Source organism: Eptatretus burgeri, chromosome 16, assembly GCF_056783735.1.
Source record: "Eptatretus burgeri isolate ZD-2024b chromosome 16, Ebu_testis_v1, whole genome shotgun sequence".
NCBI classification, from domain to species: Eukaryota; Metazoa; Chordata; class Myxini; order Myxiniformes; family Myxinidae; genus Eptatretus; species Eptatretus burgeri.
This window is the reverse complement of record NC_140976.1, coordinates 42291731-42314661: the sequence shown is the minus strand read 5'-3', so window position 1 is coordinate 42314661 and position 22931 is coordinate 42291731. Positions and strand designations below refer to the sequence as shown.

Genomic DNA, 22931 nt, shown 5'->3' with positions numbered 1-22931 from the left:
TTCGTGGACCGGTGTTTGTGTGTTTGTTTGTTTGTTTGTGGGTTTGTTTGACGCACTACTCCGACAGTTCTGAGCTAATTACATCCAGACTTGCTGCATAGGATCAGCATGACCCCAATTAATAAAGTATATAGGGGTGTTTTTATCTTTGCCGGTGGTCTTGGGGGGGGGGGAGGGAGGGGATGCAAATTCTCTGTGTAAATGTGTATCGCGTAGTGCCGCTCCAGGTGGGTAGGAATGACACCACAATACAACACCACAATCCTTTCACAGATTGCCATCACAACATCTTTTGACATTTTTCCATCTCAATCCCACAATAAATAAAATACACAATTATACCAACCCACACTACAAATATACAACTACCTCTAACATGTATTACAAGTCTCTACCATTTACACTTACAGTACACTATTCCTGCCCCCACGTTGTCCAGTGCAGTGAGGTGTTTTGAATTATACGCAGTCAGTATGTTTTTGCTTCATGCACGTAACCCGGGGTTTGTTTTTTTGCCTACACAGAGCTATCAGTTGCCTATGCACCGCCCAAATAAAAGTATGCGTCAGAAGAATATGTTGCATGCTTGGAACAAGATTGCCCATAGGCCGGTACTCTGCTCATTGTGTAACTTTATTATTTTGGCAGTATATTTAGGATTCTTCAGTTTAAAAGGTGTTTATAATGTGTTTCCCAATGATTAGGAGGCATAAATATGAACAAGCCGGTAGGCGACATGGCTACTCACTCTAGATGGAAAGCTGGCCGACGCGACTAGCCGATATTCATGTACATACTATCAATCAATTTAGCACAATAAATATGATTATCACAGCCCTCTTAGTTTGCATCCAGAAACCCGCCTTGTGAAATTTCAGGCATGTTTCCAAAGAGACTCTAACAAATGGCAGCCCTGGTAATTCCATTTATCTATTCGCTAAAGATTTTATTTTTTTATATGATGCTGTAAGACATTCTCCTTGGGCACAAAAAAAACAGGTCCCTCGGAGGTCCAGTTTCGGAGGTATTGATTTTTTTGTACAGTCCACAATAAGTGTACGATGTACGATAAAGTATTTTAGCTGTTGCTAAGCAACGGAGGTGTGCATAGCAACCATTCATTTTTGTGTACATGCCAGCCACATTGTACACATTTCACCCAACTTTCATCAAAATCAGACTCTTTCTCTAAGAGATATTCGCAATTAACCGTTTCTGAAATGTTTGACATGTACTCGCCCAAAACCTATCTCCTCCTACAAATATTTTTTTGTTCGGGCTGCAAATTGGCATGAAGGGAGCGAGATAGATTGCGCACAGAACTCTAAGCTTCGATTTTTTGATTTTTTTTTCGATTTTTTGACCACTTTAAAGGGCCGTTGCTATGCCGTTGCTAGGGCCTGGGGTCCCATATTCGAAAGCACACGATTCCCAGAAATATTGGTCCTACCTACCAAATTTCATTGGAATCGGTTGAGTGGTTTAGCCCCGAGGCTTGACCAAAGTTTCGCGGACAGACAGACAGATGGAAATGTCCAGAATAAGGGTGCTCTATAAATAAATAAAAATGACCGTTTTTACAGCCATTTTTCCCTGCTGTGCAGGGGTTGGGCTTTTTCTTGAGGCAATGTTTTATGGCCGGATGCCCTTCCTGACGCCAACCCTGGTCGCCTCTTACGACACACAGGGATATGGTACACCTATTCTAACCGGGGCATACACCGGGACCAGAACACTGGCACTCATTTCGCCGACCTCGGAAGGATGACAGGCTGAGTCAACCCCCTGGTGTTAATTCAGCAGCCAACGGGGCTTGAACTCAGGACACTGGGATCCCAAGCCGCTGCCCTAACCACTGCGCCAACACCAGGCTCGGTGCTCTAAGAGCAGCCAATAAATTCCTGATATCTGCATGGTCCCGCATTATGAAACGGCCAATCCCAGTCTGGAGAACTTGCCAACTAGTTCCCTCTTCCGGGTCTCTCTCAGCATGGACAATGCTGGAAAGATAGACGGGCAGTGCACTTTCCCTGTCAATGTTGTGCTGAACTGCTGCAGAAGCAGATATTGGATGCTTGACAGCATTAAATATAAGTAGTTTTAATATTGTAATTTTTATCCCGCCCCCTTTTTGAAAAAAGGGGGTGGAATATTGTAATTTGCAATGTCTGTCCATCCGTCACACTATCTCCTCCTAAACAGTTAGTGCAGAAATTCACCAAACTTCGGAGTTATCATCACCTCAGGGCAAGAAGGTACAAGAGCAGTATCATTTTTATCCTCACCCCCTGGGGTGGGGTCCACAGGTAAAATACCAAAAAAATGCAATTACAGGCACATTTTTAAACATTTCTTAATGAAACTTTGTATATACAATCAACATTGGGGGAAATATGCAACAATTTTTTGGGATTTGACCCCTGGTTCATACCCCAGGGGGTGGGGACTTATGTTCCCAGGGGTCAAAACAGTAGAAAAAGAAAATACTTGTTTTTTTTACCCAGGGGTCAAGTTTTAAGATTTTTATCCAGTTAAAAAAAAATTGCTACATACAAAGTCAAGGCTTGTGGAAGAGCAAGCACAGAAAGAGCAGAAACCTGGTGGTGGTGGTGCGGGGGGGGAGTGATAAAGCACGAAAACTGCCGACATTTGTTTCACCTCCTTCTTCATGCCTTGCCTGATCTTTGATGTTGGGTCCATCTGGGATTAAATTGCAAGTGCAAGTAGGGCCTTGGAAACTGAGTTCTCATGGCACTTTGGCCTGAAGATCAATCAAAGTTTTGTTGTTTCTTCAACAACTCCCTTACAATTTGTGCTGCTTTTTCTAGATCCAGAGTTTGAGTCTCAGTTTTCCTAGGCAAACCATAGAGCACAGGCAATATCCTCTGCAAAAGCCAACATCAGCTCTCCACCTTTGTTGTATGCCCACAAGTCAGCTATCTGGGACAAGAGATATTTCTTCAGAATTGTGCAGTTGTCCGATCCTGCTTGTCCATGTGCACTTAATTGTTGGAGTCGTACTGTGCAAGAGTAAGAATGTGATTGAAGAGAGTGTAGACTGTAGAGTGAAGGATGAGATTACTAGGTCAGACAGCTCGAATATGGGAGTGTTCTTGTTGCCATCATTTTTAGCATCTGTAATGTAGGACACTAACTGGGCTAAAGTTCTGCTTTCGAGTGTGACCTGGTTGTTCTCTTCCTTTGTTGATGCTTTGGCAGTTGTGATTCTGTTGTACAGTGAAGTCGAACATTTTTTGTGGTGGAATGCATTAATTGTATTAATATCCCCAGCAGCCAATTTATCGAGCAACTTTGGCTTTGAGCTCAGTTGTCCAAGATATGACATTTTTGTGAACGTCCAAGGTCGAAGTTCTGTTCAATGGTTCTTTGCCTTTATCATTGAAAAAACAGGATGTGCCCTCTGTTGTTGAGGCTTCATTCACTGAAACAGGTCTTGATGGGGCTTTCTGTTTCAGCTGCTATCTCTGATTTATGCTTCTGTGCCGTTTGCAACTTCAGGTTTCTGAATTTATGACAGCATGACTTGTGCCACATTGCACCACGCTCTCTCCTTCGTCCAGCCTTGACGCGTCTACAACAGGTGGTACACAACCCGGCTCCTGGAAACTCTGTATATTCTCAACAAATGTTGCATACCCTGAACTGTAACCCTTTCTTGCATTTCTTGCTGGACAAATCAGTTTTTCATTTTTGTCATCTTGACACAAAGCACAGACATCCCAGTATGTAGGCCAAACTTTTTTTGCTGCTTGCTGGGCTTGCACTGTGCTCTTGAAGCATATGCCTACTCATTTGATTAGGTTCTGGGGATGCATGGCACATGGCATGCTCCATTGGCTGGTACTGGGTTCTGGGTTACTTTGTTTCAACATTATCCTCGTTAGTGTGGATGTAAGTTCTACTACAGTCCAGCTGTTCACCCACACCACAGGTCTGTATACAAAGGAACTGCACCATGTGCAATAGGTCCCTATCTCCACCTCCTCTTTCTGAGAAAAAAGCAAATTATCAATCATCAGAAATGCAGCTATGCATATTTTTCATACGTTGAAAAGAATTGCACAAGCATTGAAGAACAGGTAGTAGTTCTAGTAAAGCCAAATGATATCCACCGAGCATGGTCTGATTTTCTCCTTACACAGCCGTGACAAATCAATGATCCCGATGAAGATAATGACTAATAGCACAGTTTATGCAACTTACTGGATGCTACTAGCTTGGAGAGAATAAAACAAACAGATGTAAAGACAAAGTAGCCTCTCTACCATCTAATAGAGTGTTACGGTTGTGGGGATAGATGGAGGAATTAAATAGGAAGGTTAGGATTGAATAGAGGTGTTTGGTCCGTGGACGTGTCGGAGAAATCTCCATGTAATTAAGTTGGGAAACTGTGAGCTAAAGTGTTACTTGTCACCACATGGGGGGTGGTGCCGTGTTAATTAGGTAGGATTTAAGACTAATTGCCCCAGTATGTTATCGCCCCCTGTAAACTTTCCATACGTTTTGTATTCCAAGATCGGAAATTATAAAGGTGGGGAACACGTCCCTAAAACAACTACAAGTGGGCAGAAGCCCCACCTTCTCAGGTTTTGTATGAGCAGGCCATGCGCCGGAGGCAGAGGATTGATGGGCGTGACGTGAGACGCATGAAGAGGAAGAGGGCATGAGAGCCAGAAGATCAAATAGGATGGAGAGTGGGGAGTTTGGAGGAGGAACGCATGAGTGCGGAGTGAAGGACGCACGCGGTCGAGAGAGAACGTAGCTCGGAGATGGCCTGTAAGAATAGGGCTTTACAGCTGGCTTTCCTTTGACGCATGAAGAAGACGGAACGATTCTCGTATTTGTGCTGAGGTGATTTGACTCGCGTGGTGAAGCAAGACTCTGGCCATCGACTGGTCTTGGGATGGGCCTTGAGACCTCATGTGTATGTCACTGAAGGGGACAGCACCATTCTGCAAAGAGCATATTGGCAGGTGTGATAGACAAAGCAGGTGCACGGGTCTCTGAGCCTTGGTGTTGAATACCGCTCACAGATTGCCCGACGAACATTCCCGCTGTGAGAGAGTGATGAGGCGGCATTTTGCGTGCATCTACATGTGCAAATCGAAGCACCTCGATTCCAAGTTCCACAAAGACCATCTCTGGATAAATATTAAGTGCCAGAATAAGGGAGGGATTTTCTTTTATTTTGTTTCCCCTTGTCTGTAGTTAAATGTGTGTGTAGAAGCATCTCGATTTAGACTTTAGGATTAGTTTACCTCACATATTATTTTATTCTGATTGTTGTCCTTTGTAAATATTTGGCTATTTTCATTAAATGTGTTCATTTTAAGTTGCTGTATCCTTGTATTTGTCGTGGGGTTCAAGTATAAACCCCACTTGTTGTGCTTCTCTGTACCTCCGTCCCTCCGCCATTGCCCCATGCCTTTACCGCGTGCGTGATAATCTCCAAGGATCAATGTGTCCGCCTCCTAATAAGGAAAAAACCTGCGCAGCCCGGAGGGCTGGTGATGTTAACCGCCCACCACCACAAATTGGGTTGGCGGGTTTAACCTGGACCACCAGCGGCGCGACAAGAGTAATGTTTTGTTTTTTTTTTTGCAAAAAGAATGCTGCAATATGTCTGATTTATTACGATAGTTTGGGCTTGATTATATAATTTTGCGGAAGAATATCAGACCTGTTTCTTCCTACAATGAGTAATATTTTCTTAATATCAGAAAATGTGCTAACGTAAATAATAATGGGTAATATAAGCAGAGCAACAGTTCCGATATAACTATTGAAGAGTTGCGTAGATGATAGCTGTGCAGATGTTTGAATTGTGGATACCAATGACGATTGTTAAATATACATTATTTATCTCAAATATGGTGTAAATTGACAAAAATAGGACCACCTGTCCTGAAGCTCACCTGGATCAGGAGCAACAGTCACTCAAACCCCCCGCAGACCCCCTCGAGACCCTGAATCTTTAAATGCTGTGAACAAACTTTGGTACATCACGGGTGATGAAGGTCGTGGTCACATTTCATTGAAATTGTGTGTGCAGTTCAGAGAAGAGAACAAATACCTATTTTGGGGGTAAAAAACCCTCCTGTAGACCCCTTTAATGAACGCAAATTTTGATGTGGTCGATACACTTTGGTCCAACATGGGTGATCAATGTTGTAGTCAAGCTTTATCAAAATTGTGTGTGTACTTTCACAGAAAGGAGCAAATACCTATTTTGGGGGGTTCCACCCCCCCACCCCCGTAGACCCCTTAATAAGTGCATATTTTAATGCAGTCGATACACTTTCATACCTATTTTTGCTGGAGGGGGGCAGGGGGAGTGAGGGTCAAAAAAAACCTGTAGTCCCCCCTAATAAGCACAGATTTTGATGCGGTCAATACATCTTCATTAGGCATCAGATATGAAGCTTGTGGCCAAGTTTCATCAAAATCGTGTGTTTGGTTTAAGTGATAATGACTGAAGTGTTTACAGACTCACTGACTCACTGACTGACTCACTCACTCACTCACCTATGGACACTGCTCGATCACATAATCTCACCTGACTAAAGTCCAGGTGAGTTAAAAATGATATCAATAATCAAATATCATTTTCCACTCATGATGTTTGCAATATTCAAACCATATTGTTCCAGAAATGACTTGTTGGAGCCAAATAATACGTCAATTAGAATAGCTATTTCCCTTAATTCACGTTTTAACACAAGTATGTGGTGAAATAAACTGTAATATGAATATGTGCCTCCGCCCCGGCTTCGTCGGCCCCGCGTGTCTCAGATTCAGGCTCAGCCCCGGCTTCGTCAGCCCTGCATGTCTCAGACTCAGGCTCAGCCTCAGCTTCGTCGGCCCTGCATGTTTCAGACTCAGGCTCAGCCCCGGCTTCATCGGCCCCACGTGTCTCAGATTCAGGCTCAGCCCCGGCTTCGTCGGCCCTGCATGTCTCAGACTCAGGGTCAGCCTCGGCTGCGTCGGCCCTGCATGTCTCAGACTCAGGCTCAGCCCCGGCTTCATCAGCCCTGCGTGTCTCAGACTCACGCTCAACCCCGACTTCGTCGGCCCCACGTGTCTCAGACACAGGCTCAGCCCCAGCGTCATTACCATACACAGTACAGTGGTGGGTTTCAGCCATTGTCCCACGATGGTTTCTCACAGCATGTGGACAATCTGGTACCACTCGTACTCCATGCTAGTAATATTGTACATTCCACATACGTGTCAGCGTAATGTCTGTGGCCTACGTGTTGACGTTCCACTCGAAGAGTTCAACTCCCAAACCATGTTATATTGGAGTTTCTCAGATTCAGTTCTGCCTCAGATTCTCTCTGTTGTGTTCTTTTACCACTACCACCATAAAGTGATACGTGTTAAGGTGAATAAGATGGTAAATGGCCAAAGGCAGACAGAGTCTCTGAGTGGTTTACTTCCGAACCCGAGTCGCAAAGCAGTCTGCCCACGGACCTACATCCTGCACGTAATGACCACATTCAAGTAATTCCTTGGTATCACTACATTATGCTGCTGGGAGATGCCACTTTCCAAGGATGTTTCCATAACCTCCTCCTTCCATCTATGAAGTACAGATTGAAACCAGACTTGTCAGTAAACATTATATTTGCCCACCTGTCTCAAGCCCATCATTACCTTTAACCACAATGCCATACCAGTCTAACTTACTTGTGCTTTGCATGCTATTCACAGTTTATTGTAGGTTCTATAATACCCTGTCCACACTTGTGAGAAGCATGAGGATGTTTTCTACTCCTTAAAAAGCCCAAGTCATGCCTTGGGAGGGCCAGGGTTATAGGAATCCTGGCCTTACCAGGTGTATATGCCCCAAACGCCCACCGAACCGGCTGTAACTTCCCGGGTATTCCCGTCGAACGTGATCATGTGCTTTACACTTCCTACATACTTGCTGAGAGCACTAAATAGCAGACCTGTGAAATATGGAATTGTGAAAGCCTGGCACGGCAGCCGTGTGAAAGCCTGGCAGGCTTGCATTTTAAACCAATGACAACAAGCACTGAGCTGAAGTTATTCAAGAGAAACAGAAAATTTTATCTGGGGAGAACGAGTTCTGGCAAATGCTAGGAAATGCTAAGCAGTCCAAGGACAAAGCTTTTGGAGGAGAGCCATGCTAAAAGGGGAGCATCACAAGGCAAACAACCAATTGTTTGTACTATTTGTGCTCTGAGAAAGCAACGCAGCTGCGATGCAAATTATTTATTCAATCCAATGGACAACGTTTGAATGTGCAAGTTAATATGTAATTGCATTGGCTTAGTCTCTCTCTTACCTAATGCAGCACCTTTGAGGTGTGAATGCTCCAGACATGTGCTGCGTAAGGTGGAGGGATGGGAAAGAGTCCCTCGGCTTTCCACTGATTTTAGGTGTGAACAAGTGCAATTTACTGAATGTTACAGTTTTCATATTGTGAAATTCAATTACATATTCGCTGGACAAACGTTGGTGTGCCCGGTTGTCATCATCGGCTGTTGTATGACTGTAGTTCAGACGCGTTGATAAGTGATTGATGTGCCAAAACTGTCAGACATCCTTGGGGACCATCGACACACCACCAGAAATGACCTCGTAGGTATGCAGGTAGCATGAATAAGGCCGCTTCCTCCTTTATATTGTTACGGCTGTGGAAATTCGCAAAACACCATGAAGGCGCGTAGGTGAGATAACTCTAAGTACATGTGTAGTTAGCCCCAAACCCGTCGTTTAGAGGGAATTTATGTGATTCATTCGGGCTGCGACGCTTTGAGATAGCCGTTTTTCTGTTCTATCTTTATTTTGAACCAACCACGTCTCAACCGCCATAACCATCAAACCACCACCGATAAACCCTCCACCACCCTCACCTCTCTCCTTCGACGGCCATTCCCGCACCACCTGTGAACACTGAGCGTCGGGCTGTCTTGGGCTCGTTTAAGATACGCACCGAGCCGCGAGTGCAAATAGCGGCCTTTCCGAGGGAGAATTCGGATCAAGAACGCTACACGCCCACTTCTGATCCGTCCAATTAGCAAGCACGGAGCGGCTTGGCCCCGCCTCCAGGCGTGTCTGTGTGAAATCCATATATGCAAATTCTAGGATCAGGGGAGGTTCACGCCCACTTTTCCTCCGTCCAATTGGCGAGCATGGCTCCGCCCCCGAGGTCATTCTGATCCGAAAATTTGCATATTGTTTTCTCCTGCCGGCCTATAAAACGGCAAGCGCAAGGCGAATCGTGGAAGAGTCAGTTTTTGGTTGGAGGGCAGAGTGTGGCAGAGAGTGGAGTCGGGTGGCGAAGGCATCGAGTTGGGTTCTGCAGTCGGCTGAGGAGAGTTGTGGGAAGAGGCCAAGGAGCTCGGGTCCAAGGCGAGAAGAACGGCGGTCGGCGACGAGGTCGCGGTGGGAGATCGCTCGTCGCGGGACCCAAGCCAGCCAGCCATTCTCCCTCCCCCAGGGCATCAACAATTCCCCCTTTTCCCCCGCGCTGAGATAGTGCAACAAAGGGGGCCCCGTTCCCACCCCACTCCAAACATCGTGCCAAGGAAACCCGCCAAGGAGCACGGAGTCGGGGCACAGCCACGCGGCCACATCTGCGGCTCGTCCGCCAACGCGTCACGAGGATGCGGGTAGGACCCACCCGGTCTCGCGGACCTGGCCGCTCCTTCAGGTCAGGCGCGCATATTGGTCTACAGGCTCGTCTGCACCCTTGTCTATGAGGGTGGCTTCTTTCCTTTGCCTTTGAGTAAATGTTTGTTGGCGCCGTCTGTAAAGTAGAACTGTATAAGTGTTGCCATGTGTGCGCGTATTCGGTAGTAACTCTGCATCATTGTTTCTCTTGTTGTAACTGCTAAATGTGCATTTTGACTGTTTGGCTGTATATGTGTGCTCTCTGTGTGTCGCATAATAAATGTGCATTGTGTGAACTGTTTTCCCGTTTCGCTTCGTCTTTTCTTTATTGACCCTCCATCCTGCTTCACGTAAAGGGTTCGTAGTGGGCTTAATACGCCCGATAATTAATCGGAACCGTCGAGGCCAACGATAACACCGCTCAGTTATCCCGATAGCGTGAACGGACCGCTTAAGCGGTTCGTGTCCGGAGTTGGCCTGCGGCGAGGTACGATTGCCCGGTCGACCATCCGCGCAGGTACTGAGGTAGATCGAATTTGGCGAGCAACCCTATCCTGCGCGGGTGGGCAATTGGCACGGTCGTGGTGGGGTTAAACCCCCACCCGTGACTAGCTCCCAGCGTTGTTCTGAGAGGGTCACAACAGAATTGTCCGTTCCGGTGGGCGAGGCGGCCGCCATTCAAGTTGAGCGGCCGATCGCACGCCGGCGGGCGCGAATTCGCAACAATATGTTTCCACCTCCTCCTTCCTAGTTCAAAGTACACAGTTGTCCAGCAACTCTGCCAATGCATCCCTTGTGAACCTGTTCATGTGGCTGCCACCTCTCCAGGATGTGCAAAGTATATTCTGTATCTGTCCTCTGCGTGCACATGAGGACACCAGCAACCGTTGTGGATTTTAAGACGTCCTTTAAACCATACAAGAGAAATAGGAAACATGTCTTTGAGAGCAATATTCGGGATTTCGATGCATGCTCCGATATTCAAAACCCACACAACCCCTCCTGTCATTCCATCAACAAATTTTATCTTGCATGGAAGTTACTTTGGTTTTGTAACATTGTGCCTCCTTCATAACGAGAAAGAGTACCTGTCCCCAGTGATGGGAAAAGTTTAAGTTAATCTATCAATTTAAATTATATTTCATGGACTTTTTAATTTGCCAATTGTGTTGCACTCTTGGTTTCACATAGAGCTAAAGCTTTGAGATACTTACACCGCCCACCACAAAATGGTGGTGCAACACGGGGTGCCAGAGGTTGGATTTGTCTCAGTAGAGTGAAAAATATCCTGGTTGCGAAATCAAATTTGGCATCAACATCACTCATGCCTGTTCTGTCATTTCAAAAGTGAATGTTAAGCTTTTCAAATGCAGCGTGAGAGGCGGCCGCCGTAAACGGGAGACAGATGAACGCATAGACAGACACCATGGTTCATAATACCGTATATAATAGATGATTTCCCTTCCATGGAACTTCAACACAGAAAAAGACCATTCGGCCCATGAAGCCTTACAATGGTTGCCAACCTATAACTTTTTTGTATACAGTCAAGGCTGCATGAAAAAGCTAGAACACTAAATGGATCAGGATGCAAAAGGAACAGTAGTGATGGTTGGGGGGGGGTCAGGGGGACACACGGAGAAACAGAGGGAGAATCGGACAAGGAATGGGGTGGACAGGATGGATACAGAAGGAAACTTCATCCTCCCCCCCCCCCCATTCCCACCATCCTCCCTCTTTCCCCTCCTCTCTTCCCACTCCCCAACCTCCCCCACTCCCCTGTCTCTCCCGCAATCCCATCCTCTCTCCCCCAATGTCAACCTCTCTCTGCCACTCCCTTCCCCCTCCCTCCCCCCCCCACTCCCATGTCTCTCCCCCACTCTCTGTCTCTACCCCACTCCCATCCTCTCTCCTCCAATATCATCCTCTCTCCCCAAATCTCATTCTCTCTCCACCACTCCCTTCCCCTTCCCCTCCCTCAATCACCCTCTCTCTCCCCCACTCCTCTGTCTCTGCCCCTCTCTCCTCTCTCTCCCCCACTCAGACTGGGTGGTTTGCCATTGCCTTCCCAGCAGTAGTTCAGACAGGAATTTGTAATTTGGCCATGGTGCCAGCGAAAACTCGCCCACTCTTTGTGAAGGACACTGTTGGGATCTTTACATCCATTAAGTAATGTTGGAACACAGGATGCCCAGTTTAACATGTATAGTAGGAACACCACAGATATTGATGATTCACCCAACCTGTGAAATACCATGATGACATTTTATAGCTGGGCCAAGGTGCGAACCCAGACGAGACAGCTTGGAGGCGAGTGTGGGTACCTTGAGGTCATCCTGTCACCGAGGTCATATTGTAATGCATGGTAAATAAACAAGCTGTGGTTCCATGTTGAATGTACTGTAAATGTTAAAAATGTACATGTCATAAAAGTAAAATTCAAATCCAAAAAGATCGCGACTAGTGTCCCTGGACGGCTCAAAATAAAATCAGACATATAATAATTCCCATTACAAGAGTTTTAAAAAATGCATTTTGGAGCCGTTTGACATCAACTCCAGTGAGTGTCTTATTTAATGATATCGGGTTAGAAAAAAAAATGAATTTTTTCCTAATTTCTATCCAATTGCACTCTGCATTTCGACATAATTATTGAGGCCGTGAGTTTCGATCATCAAATATGGAATCAGATTTGAATATCAATTTTTCATAAGCCGATACAATAATCTTTCCATGAGCCAATCACATTGCACCTATCCTCACACAGCCAATCAGCGTAACAGCCAACGGACAAACTGATGGCCATCCTTGTCAAATATATATATATATATATATATATATATATATATATATATATATATATATATATATACATATATATATATATATATATATATATATATATATATATATATACATATATATATATATATATATATATATATATATATATATATATATATATATACACATATATATTTATATATATGATCTTATATATTTTTTTCATTTTTATATATATACACTACTAGTCAATAGTTTTAGAACACCCCCATTTTTCTAGTTTTTACTGAAATTTAAGCAGTTTAATGTCTCAATGTACTCTGATATTGAAGCATAGAACAAATAAACAATTGCAGATAAAAAAGAAATCATGGAATCGTTTTGTTGAACAAAATTTAATCTACATTTTTGACTCATCAAAGTAGCCACTTTTGCAGATATAACAGCCGAACATACGTGTGTCATTCTTTCTGCCATGGAAATCAAATATTGTTTGGAAAGTTCTTCCCAACACTGTTGCAGAAGTTCCCACAAATGTGTTGCACTTGTAGGTTACTTTGCTTTCACCCTTCTGTCCAGTTCATCCCAAACCAGCTCGATGGGGTTTAAGTCTGGAGACTGTGCTGGCCATTCCATGATTTGAAGCCTACCGTCTTGTTCTTTTCTTCTGAGGGAGTTCTGACATAGCTTGGAGGTATGTTTTGGGTCGTTATCTTGCTGTAAGATGAACCCCTGACCAACTAGGCGTAGACCAGAGAGTAGTGCATGGCGCTGGAAAATTCTGTGGTGGCTCTTTTGGTTCAGGGTGCCAGTCACCCTGGCCGACTCTGGATCCAGCCAAAGAGCCCCAGATCATCATGCTTCCTCCTTCATGTTTGACAATTGGTGTCACATACTGAGGAACCATCCTTTCGCCTACTCGACGGCGTACAAAAACCCTGCGTAATGAACCGACGATTTCAAATTTTGAGTCATCGGTCCATAAGACCTTCCAGTTTTCATTAGTCCACTGGTGATGCTTCATAGCCCAGGAAAGCCTCTTTTCCTTATCTTGTCATCTTAGCAATGGCTTTCTTACTGCCACTCGACCTGTCAAACCTACAGCTCGAAGTCTTCTCTTCACAGTTGAAACTGAGACTTCTTTACTTCAACCAGTGTTAAGCTGTGCTTGAAGCTGCTGTCCTGTGAGCTGCCTATCACGCAAGCTGTTGACTGAGAAACTTATCTTCTGATTGTGTTGTGGCTTTGGGTCTGCCAGACCTCTTTCTGTCAGTTTCCTCCAGTTTCCAAGTGCCTTTTGATGGTGTAGGAAACTGTACTCACTGACACCTTGGCTTCCTTTGCAATTTCTCCAAAGGAAAGACTTTCACTTTTAAGGGTTATAATGGTCTGTCTGTCTTCCTTTGTTAATTGTCTTTTTCTCGCCATCATGATAGCAATATACTACTTCCTGCAGTGCAATATTGTCCAAATAATGCTTCAGACGGTGTAGCAACACAGTCTGTTCTAACACTGCTTTTATATCGACAGAGGGTTTGTAACTAATCAACAAAAGTTGGGACACCTATAGGAATGGTTTGCATCAACTTTCAAGGCTTAATTTACTTCCATTGCTGCAGAGCAGCTGCAGTTGCTAACCCATTACTTGTTCCCTGAAAAGGGCCTTTTTTAACAACTCTGAAATTTGCATTATTTTTCAGTTTTTGGTAACCTAAACTTTTTGTTAACCTCTGGAAGTTTACCGCTTAGCTTTGTACCATTTCAGGTTATTCACTGGACTTGAACTGCTTAAATTTCAGTAAAAACTAGAAAAATGGGGGTGGTCTAAAACTTTTGACCGGTCAAGTCTATGTCCATTTTTTTTCATTTATATATGTGTATGTATTGTTATTGTATATATGTTGTGAATTTGCGGGAAGGGACAAGATGCGAGCAAGACAAAGTGCTACGACGGTCTATTTATTATGTACAGTCAATTATACAGTTTTACTTGACGGACTCGGCACCACAACTTTCGTACAAAGAAAAGCAAGGAAAAACCCCCTCAAAGACAATGGGATAGACTGGACCTCTCAGGGTCTTTATAACGTGGAACTTGGTGGACCGAAGGAGCTCCACGAGACCGCGCAGGTTACCTTCACCCTCGTGGTGACTTGCTTGGGTGACTCGATGGTCCCTCTCCAGCTCCCCACCGACTGCAGGGACTCCAGACTCCAGGCTCCGCGAGCCTTCACACGACTGCTCACAACTCCACCACGACACCCTTTTCTGCTCCTCCACGCACCTCTCCGAGACAGACCGACTCCCTTCACTCGACCCTCTCCACTCGACGACTTCCACTCGCTTCTCTCGGCCCTCTCCACTCGACGACTTCCACTCGCTTCTCTCGACCCTCTCCACTCGACGACTTCCACTCGCTTCTCTCGACCCTCTCCACTCGACGACTTCCACTCGCTTCTCTCGATCCTCTTCACTCGACGACTTCCACTCGCTTCTCTCGACCCTCTCCACTCGATGACTTCCACTCGCTTCTCTCGACCCTCTCCACTCGACGACTTCCACTCGCTTCTCTCGACCCTCTCCACTCGACGACTTCCATTCCCTTCTCTCGACCCTCTCCACTCGACGACTTCCACTCGCTTCTCTTCACGCTGAGTTCAGCGCGCGCTTTTATCTCCAATGCTCCCGCCCTCCCTTCGCGGCCCACGGGGAAGAAGAATTCGTTGCCGTGGCCCCAAGGGGGTGGGGCGCCGGGCCATTTTCCGGCCAAAATCAGGCCCCCACTTTACATTACCTTTGACCCCTGACTCGATCTGCCCCTCCCCCGTCCCAGCGCGTGGGAAAAGAAGGAAAGGGGGAGGGGAAATCCCAGGTGTTATCGGAACTTCTTTCTTCTCCTTTATTTCCTTTCCCGCCGAGCCTCCATTGCAGAGACTTTATTTGAGGTGGAGATGGTTGTAGTGCGGTTGTGGAGAAGGTGGTTAGGTGGTGTTGGCAGTTTGGGGAAGGTGGTTGATGAGAGCGATGTTGGTGGTTGTGGAGAAGGTGGTTGGTGTTTGGCGTAGTGGAGAAGGTGGTTAGGTGATGTTGGCGGTTGTGGGTGAAGTGGTGAGGATGGCGTGGTTTGTTGAGATGCGGGTGTGGTTGGGGTGGTTGAAAGGCGGTTGGTGTTGTGGTTGGTCCAAAATAACGATAGAAACAGAAAAACACTACCTCAAAGATCACAGCCCGGGTGACACGAATAAATTCCATTAGACAACGGTGGGGAAATCTATCTGAACACAAACTTATCGGCATAACTGATCTAAGGACCTATATGGTGCTCTGCGAATTCCCACAGCCGTAACAGTGTATATATATATATATATATATATATATATATATATATATATATATATATATATATATATATATATATATATATTTTCTTTATATATGTACACATATTTATTCCTGGTCACATATCTAATTGCACTTTTCTTGCCAAGTTTCTCAAGTTCAATTTCTCGGAGATTTGTAAATGTTGTCAAGACTTGTGCACTCACTTTTGGACTTACTCGCTCAGTTACTCAAAAGCAGATATGTTTTAAATAAGGCAGGATAACCCTTGCTTCATCCAAAATGTACTGGTGACTCGCTCATGCATTTCTGGCCACACTTGTTTGTAAGCAGCCATCTTGAAGGACATTTAATGCATGCTCACGTTCATTTTGTGAAGCTTTTAAATGATCTTAGGATGATGTTGAAACACAGTGCTGTTCGGGTCAATGTACTAAGTCGTTTGATGGAATTTTTTTTATGAATGGAAAGCCGATAAGATGATGATAACCACCGTGGGAAATAAGGTGTGAAATCTTGCAGTGCTCTGATGGACTTACACTGAAATATTAGCCAGACGCCACTGCTCACGGTAATTAACCTTTAAATGGAAATGTTTTATTAAAATTTGGTATTCAAAGTTTTGTTGCCATCACAAATGATAACAAGAAGTTTTGTTCTTTCCTCTAAATATTGTTGATTTTCTCACCAACAGGGCCACCTGTGTCTGTGGGAATGAGTATTGACATCGCCAGCATCGACATGGTGTCGGAGGTGAACATGGTGCGTAGTGTGTATGAGCTGGGTGTTGTCTATGGGGAGCGAGCGGGGGCGTCGTCAGTGGCGTGTGAACTGGGCTCCTTTGGTAGTATGTGAGCTAGGCATCGTCGGTGGCATGCGATTTGATGTCATATGTTTGCGCCTGATCTTGGCATCGTTGGTGGCATGCGATCTGGGCATCATTGGAGGTATGCGATCTGGGAATCATCAGTGGCAGTGTGATCTGGGTGTCATCAGTGGCAGTGGAATTTGGGCGTCGTCCGTGGCAGTGCGATCTGGGCGTCATCAGAGGCACGCGATCTGGGCATCGGCGGTGGCATGCGATCTGGGCACCGTCAGTGGTGTACGATCTGGGTGTCATCAGTGGCAGTGCGATCTGGGTGTCATCAGTGGCAGTGCGATCTGGGCGTCATCAGAAGCACGCGATCTGGGTGTAGTCAGTGGCACGCGATCTGGGCATCATCAGAGGCACGCGATCTGGGCGTCGGTTGTGGTGCAATCTGTGCATCATCGGTGGCATTGCGATCTGGGCGTCTTCACTAGCATGTGATCTGGGCGTCGTCAGTGGTGTACGATCTGGGCGTCGTCAGTGGTGTACGATCTAGGCGTCGTCAGTGGTGTACGATCTGGGCGTCGTCAGTGGCGTGTGATCTGGGCGTCGTTGGTAGCATGCGATCTGGGCATCGTCAGTGGCGTGTGATATGGGTGTCGTTGGTGGTGGTGCGATCTAGGCATCGTCAGTGGCGTGTGATCTGGGCGTCGTCAGTGGTGTACAATCTGGGCGTCGTCAGTGGCGTGTGATCTGGGCGTTGGTGGCGTGCGATCTGGGCGTCGTCAGTGGTGTTCAATCTGGGCGTCGTCGGTGGCGTGTGATCTGGGCGTCGGTGGCATGCGATCTGGGCATCGTCAGTGGCGTGTGATATGCGTGTCGGTGGCGGTGCGATCTGGGTATCATCAGTGGCATATGATCTCGACGTTGTCAGTGGCAGTGCGATCTGGGCATCGTCGTGGCGGCGCAATCTGGGTGTCGTCAGTGGCAGTGCAATCTGGGTGTCGTCGGTGGCAGTGCAATCTGGGCATCGTCGGTGGCGGCGCGATCTGGACGTCGTCAGTGGCAGTGCGATCTAGGCGTCATCAGTGGCGTATGATCTGGGTGTCGTCAGTGGCAGTGCGATCTGGGTGTCATCAGTAGCATGTGGTGTGGGTTCCGTCGGTGGCGCGCAAGCTGGGCCTGCTTTCTTGTGAGATTTGCATGATGTTTGATCTGTTAGGTCTTTCGTATGAATTTGTCACCTGTTACTTTCCTCTTTTTTCACCCTTTATTGTCATGGCTGTTTCCTGCTTATTAAGACATTATTGGAATTCCTATTTTTTTTAATTGTTTTTAATTTTCTGGAAGTTGACACAAGGGTTCTTCTTTTGAGAGCTTCAAGTGCATGTGAGAGGAATTTTGGGATTATTGTATTCCTTAAAACTGGCTATTAATAACTTTAAGAACCGCTTTAAATCCTTCTAATCATATCAAATGATTTAAGAGCATCACAGTCCACATTTACATCCTGTGGTTCATAATCAATGTAATAATATATCATTTTCTCATTATAGCAATTAAAGGAAAATAATTTATTATACTGTAAGTAATTTATTACATTTTAGTGCTACAGTTGTTGATGGACATTGTAGTAAAATGTGTACTTTTTCTCAGAAAAAAAAACAAAAACATTTTCGATACCCGAATATTTCTCCGTGGCCGGTTTAGCACCGATCCCCCGCCAGTGGGTGCTGACTTTGTGGCTATATTTAGCTGAATGGTGGTGCAGTTCCTGCTTTGCACACTCCTTTCTGTGCATTTGTTCCTAATTATTTATAAATGCCATGTTTAGACTCAGCCCGGGATGCTGCAAGCACAACCCTTGATGATTGTCTGATCTGTCCTGAGCACAAAGCCACCGTCCCCCCCCCCACCTCCAAAAAAACCCCCCCATTAATTTCCATCCTTTGGAAGAAGGACGGTGACTCCATTTGTTTGCAATATCCAGCTGACGACACCAAAATCCTCGGTTGAACGATGAGCCCATCCTTTCCACGGCGGCTCGCTCTAAGGAATCATCTGGCATCCTGCTCTTGAGGTGAACCTGCATTCCCTTGCGATGAGAAGATTGTTGAACCGGTCCTCATTTTATCTTCCAAATGGGAGTCGATTCCAGTGTTAAAATTATCATTCTTTGCTGTCTTCGATGTTTGCTTGCATCACGCGTTATAGTGTTGTCTTGGGTGAGGATTAGCTTGGTAAACATCTTTATTGCCAGGTTCTGGATTCTTGTCCGATTCTATTAAATGCTAGGCAGGAGGGAAAGAAAATGAAGACAACTCAGGCCATTGATGGAATTGATAGCACTACTTTGCAAGCCCGAATCTAATGCAATTGTGCAGTGCACAGCAACACAAATGGCATTTCTTCAGGGAAGGCAGCAGGAAGAGGAGGGAAGAAGGCACAGGAGTGAAAGGAGGAGGTGATGTGATTGATCCACAAAAAATAAAGTTAGTAATTTCAGACGGTAAGAAATCGAGACAAAGTAACCGGGTTGTCTGCGTTGGTTGCTCATCGTGTCTGCACAGCATATCCACTCCTGCTGTGATTGCCTGCCGGAGTGTGCGATCACACGTGTGTCGAATGATCACGCCTGTGAATCTCTCGGGTTCCTTTGTTGAGTGCTTGATAGTAAAATTTCCTTTTTTATTTGTTCATCATCCTGCCGTTCACCACATTTTCTCATTATTTTGGGAGCTTGGTTCATTTTTATTTTTCCTTCTTTTTTATTCCTTCAAACCAGTGTTTGTTTTGAAGGATCTTTCATGCAATTTGGCACAGCTCGAGACGGGTTCGGTTTCGAATTTTGTTTCTTGAAATAGTTCTGCTATGTTTCAATTACTCCATTGTGTTGATGGTGTTGCTGGTGTTGTTGGTGTTACATTGCTGGTGTTGGTTTAGTGGTTATGGTAGCTGGCTTGGGGGATTAGGGTCCTTAGTTCAAGCCCTGTTGAATGCTGAATGAATACCAGGTGGGGTTGATTCAGCCTGTTGTCCTTTTGAGGTTGGCAAAATGAGTACCAGTGTACTGGTGTCGGGACATTGCATCAGTGGTGCCCTCATAATCAGTAGCAGTGGTGATGCGCTGTTGTTGATCGCCAGCTGAAAGCATGAAATCAATGCCACCACAATAAGTGGACAAAAAAAAATACAAAACTCCATTGTGTTTTTTTTCAATGCTTCAACATCGACACTGCTGTGCAAAAGTCTGAGACATTTTGTATTTTTATATTCTGATGTATAAGGAAACTAAAACTTTGTGTTCAATGCAAATACTGTACACCTTTACGAAAAGGAAAATATTATTCAAATAACCAAAATTATCTGCAATATACCTTGAGTCAAGGGTATGCCTACGCTTTTCCTTCAATCAGCCTCTGTGGTGTAATGGTTAGAGTGTCTGCTCTGAGTCTGGGAGCTTGGAAGCTTGAACCCTGGCTGAGTCATACCAAAGCCTTAAAATGGTCCGTCCTCCTTCCTTGCTTGATGCTCAGCATTTAAAAGGATAGATCATGGACAACCAACCATGGGTTGGTAATAATAGTGTAGGCTTTGATGGGCCTAATAGCCTCCTCCTGTGTCAAAATACCTTGAAAGGGAACTTGTATTATATAACCAATGAAATTCTTCTTGGGACACTGAAATAATTTTGTTATAAACTCTTGTGTTATGGTGTTCCACAATTCTTCCAAGACCTTGCAAAGATCATCCAAGTTGCTGGGAATCTTTTTTACTTTTTCTTTGTCAAAATAGTCCCACACAGCTTCAGTGATATTGAGACCTGGGCTTTGAGGGGGCGATTCCATGCATTGAAGGACTCCAGCTTCATCTTTCTTTTGCTAACAAGTTATAATTATTCCAACTGTGTGTTTTGGTTCAACATCATGGTGTAAGATGAAGTTTGGACCAATAAGTCTTGTACCAATGAGGATATCATGGTGGATTAAAATTTGTTTGTACCTTGCTACAGTCAATATGTCATTAACTTTCAGCAATTTTCCACCAACACTTGAGGATATGCACCCCCAAACTTGAATTGAACATCCCCCATGCTTAATTGTTGGCTTCAAGCAAGGCTCTTTCGAAGCTCCAGTTTTTCGTCATCTCACATACTGTCTTCAATGAGATCTAAATAACAAACTTTGACTTGTCTGTCCAAAGCATCTTTTCCCATGGTCCATTGTTCCATAGTCCGATTTCTGTGTTTTTGTGCCTATTTTAGCCTTTTAGTCTTGTTTCCCTTTACCAGAGGTTTTCTTACTGCAACACATCCATAAATCCTGATTTTAAAAGGAACCTTTGTACTGTTCATGGATGGACAACAACAGCTGAGCCTTCTGCCAGTTATGTTGTCAATTCAACACTTATTGGTTCACGAAAAAATATTTTCACGAAAAATATATGTGACCACTATATTCGTTATTGTTGTGTGTCTGTCTGTCTGTATGTCTGTCTGTCTTTCTGTCTGTCTGTCCCGAGCATAGCACCGTGGGTTTTGATCCGATCCTGATGAAATTTTGGTGGGAGGTTTATATCATGATCTAGTTGTGTTTTCCTGAAAATGGGCATGGTCCGCCCATTATGGGTGGAGCCACGCCCAAAAAAACATGTTTTTAGGGGGTAGCCAATTTAAATTTGCATCTTCTCCTAGGGGTTTTGTCGAATCTGACAGGTGTTTCATTATTTGGTTATCCCAATGGCACCTGCATAGCCCCACAGAGCTCGATTTTTCATTTTCGTCCCAAGGTCAAGGTCACAAGGTCACGAACTTAGAAAATTGCGATTTTGACATAAAAATCCATCTTCTCCAAGGGAGTTGTCAAATCTGGCAAGGGTTTTCGGTATTTGGTTAGTCCAATGGTACCTGCATAGCCCCACGGAGCTCGATTTTTCATTTTAGTCCCAAGGTCAAGGTCAAGGTCACAAGGTCAAGGTCACAAGGTCATGAACTTAGAAAATTTTGAATTTTGACATAAAAATCAGACGACCGCCCCAACTTTGAGAGCTAGGATGACAATATTTTCTATGCATAATCTTGAGGTCATTCCCCACCTAATGTCTTGAAACCATTTTTCTCTATCTCGAACACCTTGCCCGTGGCGCCCCCTTCAAGTTTGTTTTTACGCTGATTTCATCAAAGTATGGATAATCCGATGAGTGCGAAATGCCATATAGCCTATATGACGATATATTGTTCCTGGAATGTTCCAGAGGAGGTTTTGCACCAAAGGTCATAATCCTTGACCTTTGACCTTCAAAGGTCAAATTTGACAAAGGTCAAATTTTCAAAGTTGTGGGAATCGAACCGGGTTTTCTCCCTTCTTCGACGAACTAACTCCATTAAGCTATAGCACGTATCCTGTTTCCTTATTTTAATGTCCACAACATTGTTTTGTGACCTTTAAAGGTTATGCAAAGGTCAAATTTTGAAAGTTGTTGAACGAAACCGGGTTTTCGACATTTTGCAGCTAATAACCTGTCACCTGCACCACATCATGTTGATCATTTTTATAACTTGGTCAAACATTATCACATTGTCTCATCCTTGACTTCTGAAACAATCTACATCGTCAAATACCGCTCGTGAACCATCGTCGTCTTCAGACTTGTTTTCTTTATATTCCTTAACTATATTATCTTCAAGTATTGCTCATCATTGTTAGACAGCTTTTTGAATCTTCCACTCCAGGATTTGTCGATTACAGATGGTGTTTCTCTGGACTTGTTGGTTGTGCTTGGTATAGCACACCTTGAAAAATCGAGTGATGTGAGCTATTTCACTCAATTTTTCCTTCTTCATGCAGAAACACAATTCAATGGCGATCTTCTACGGAAATTTTAGCCGTTTTGTTTTAAGTTAAAAGTTAATCCTGATAGATCTGTATTTTGCAGTCTGAAAAGTGGGGTCTGAGCTTTATGTGTGGAGAGAACACCTGATGTTTATGATGAGGAACACCTGGCATTTTCATGCATTAGATTTGATTGGTAAATATGATTAATTATCGACTACAACACTTCATATTAGCTGCTCATATATGCAGTAGTTTACTTTGAGTTTTGATCACAATTTTTGGAGATTCTGATCAATGTGAATTAAAGATTGTTAAATGACAAACTTGGTTTCTTTTCACCCAAACGAAGTTGTATTAATAATAGTCAACGTTGTTATAACAGTCGAAAACCCGAGTGGAGACTGAGTAACTTGTTGATGCTCATAGCACCCATACATTGAAACTACTGGATGTGTCGAAGACTGTTTCACAGCGGTGTTTGTCACACCATGTGCGGTTCATTT

At 44.6% G+C, this 22931-nt stretch overlaps 1 protein-coding gene across 7 annotated transcripts in view; it reads left to right on the top strand.

Annotated features, from left to right (window-relative positions):
• Window positions 1–22931, top strand: part of LOC147010954 (gamma-aminobutyric acid receptor subunit beta-3-like) — a 145051-nt gene that overhangs the window by 29089 nt on the left and 93031 nt on the right. For 4 of the 7 annotated variants that reach the window (XM_085860389.1, XM_085860393.1, XM_085860390.1 and 1 more), the window contains one exon: window positions 16481–16548. The exons of 1 other annotated variant lie outside the window; for it this stretch is intronic. In XM_085860389.1, the coding sequence (XP_085716515.1) occupies window positions 16481–16548 (68 nt within the window). Of the gene's footprint in view, window positions 1–3519; window positions 3602–16480; window positions 16549–18611; window positions 18675–22931 lie in introns of those variants that run through there. 2 more of the 7 variants (XM_085860392.1, XM_085860395.1) reach the window with 2 other exon arrangements.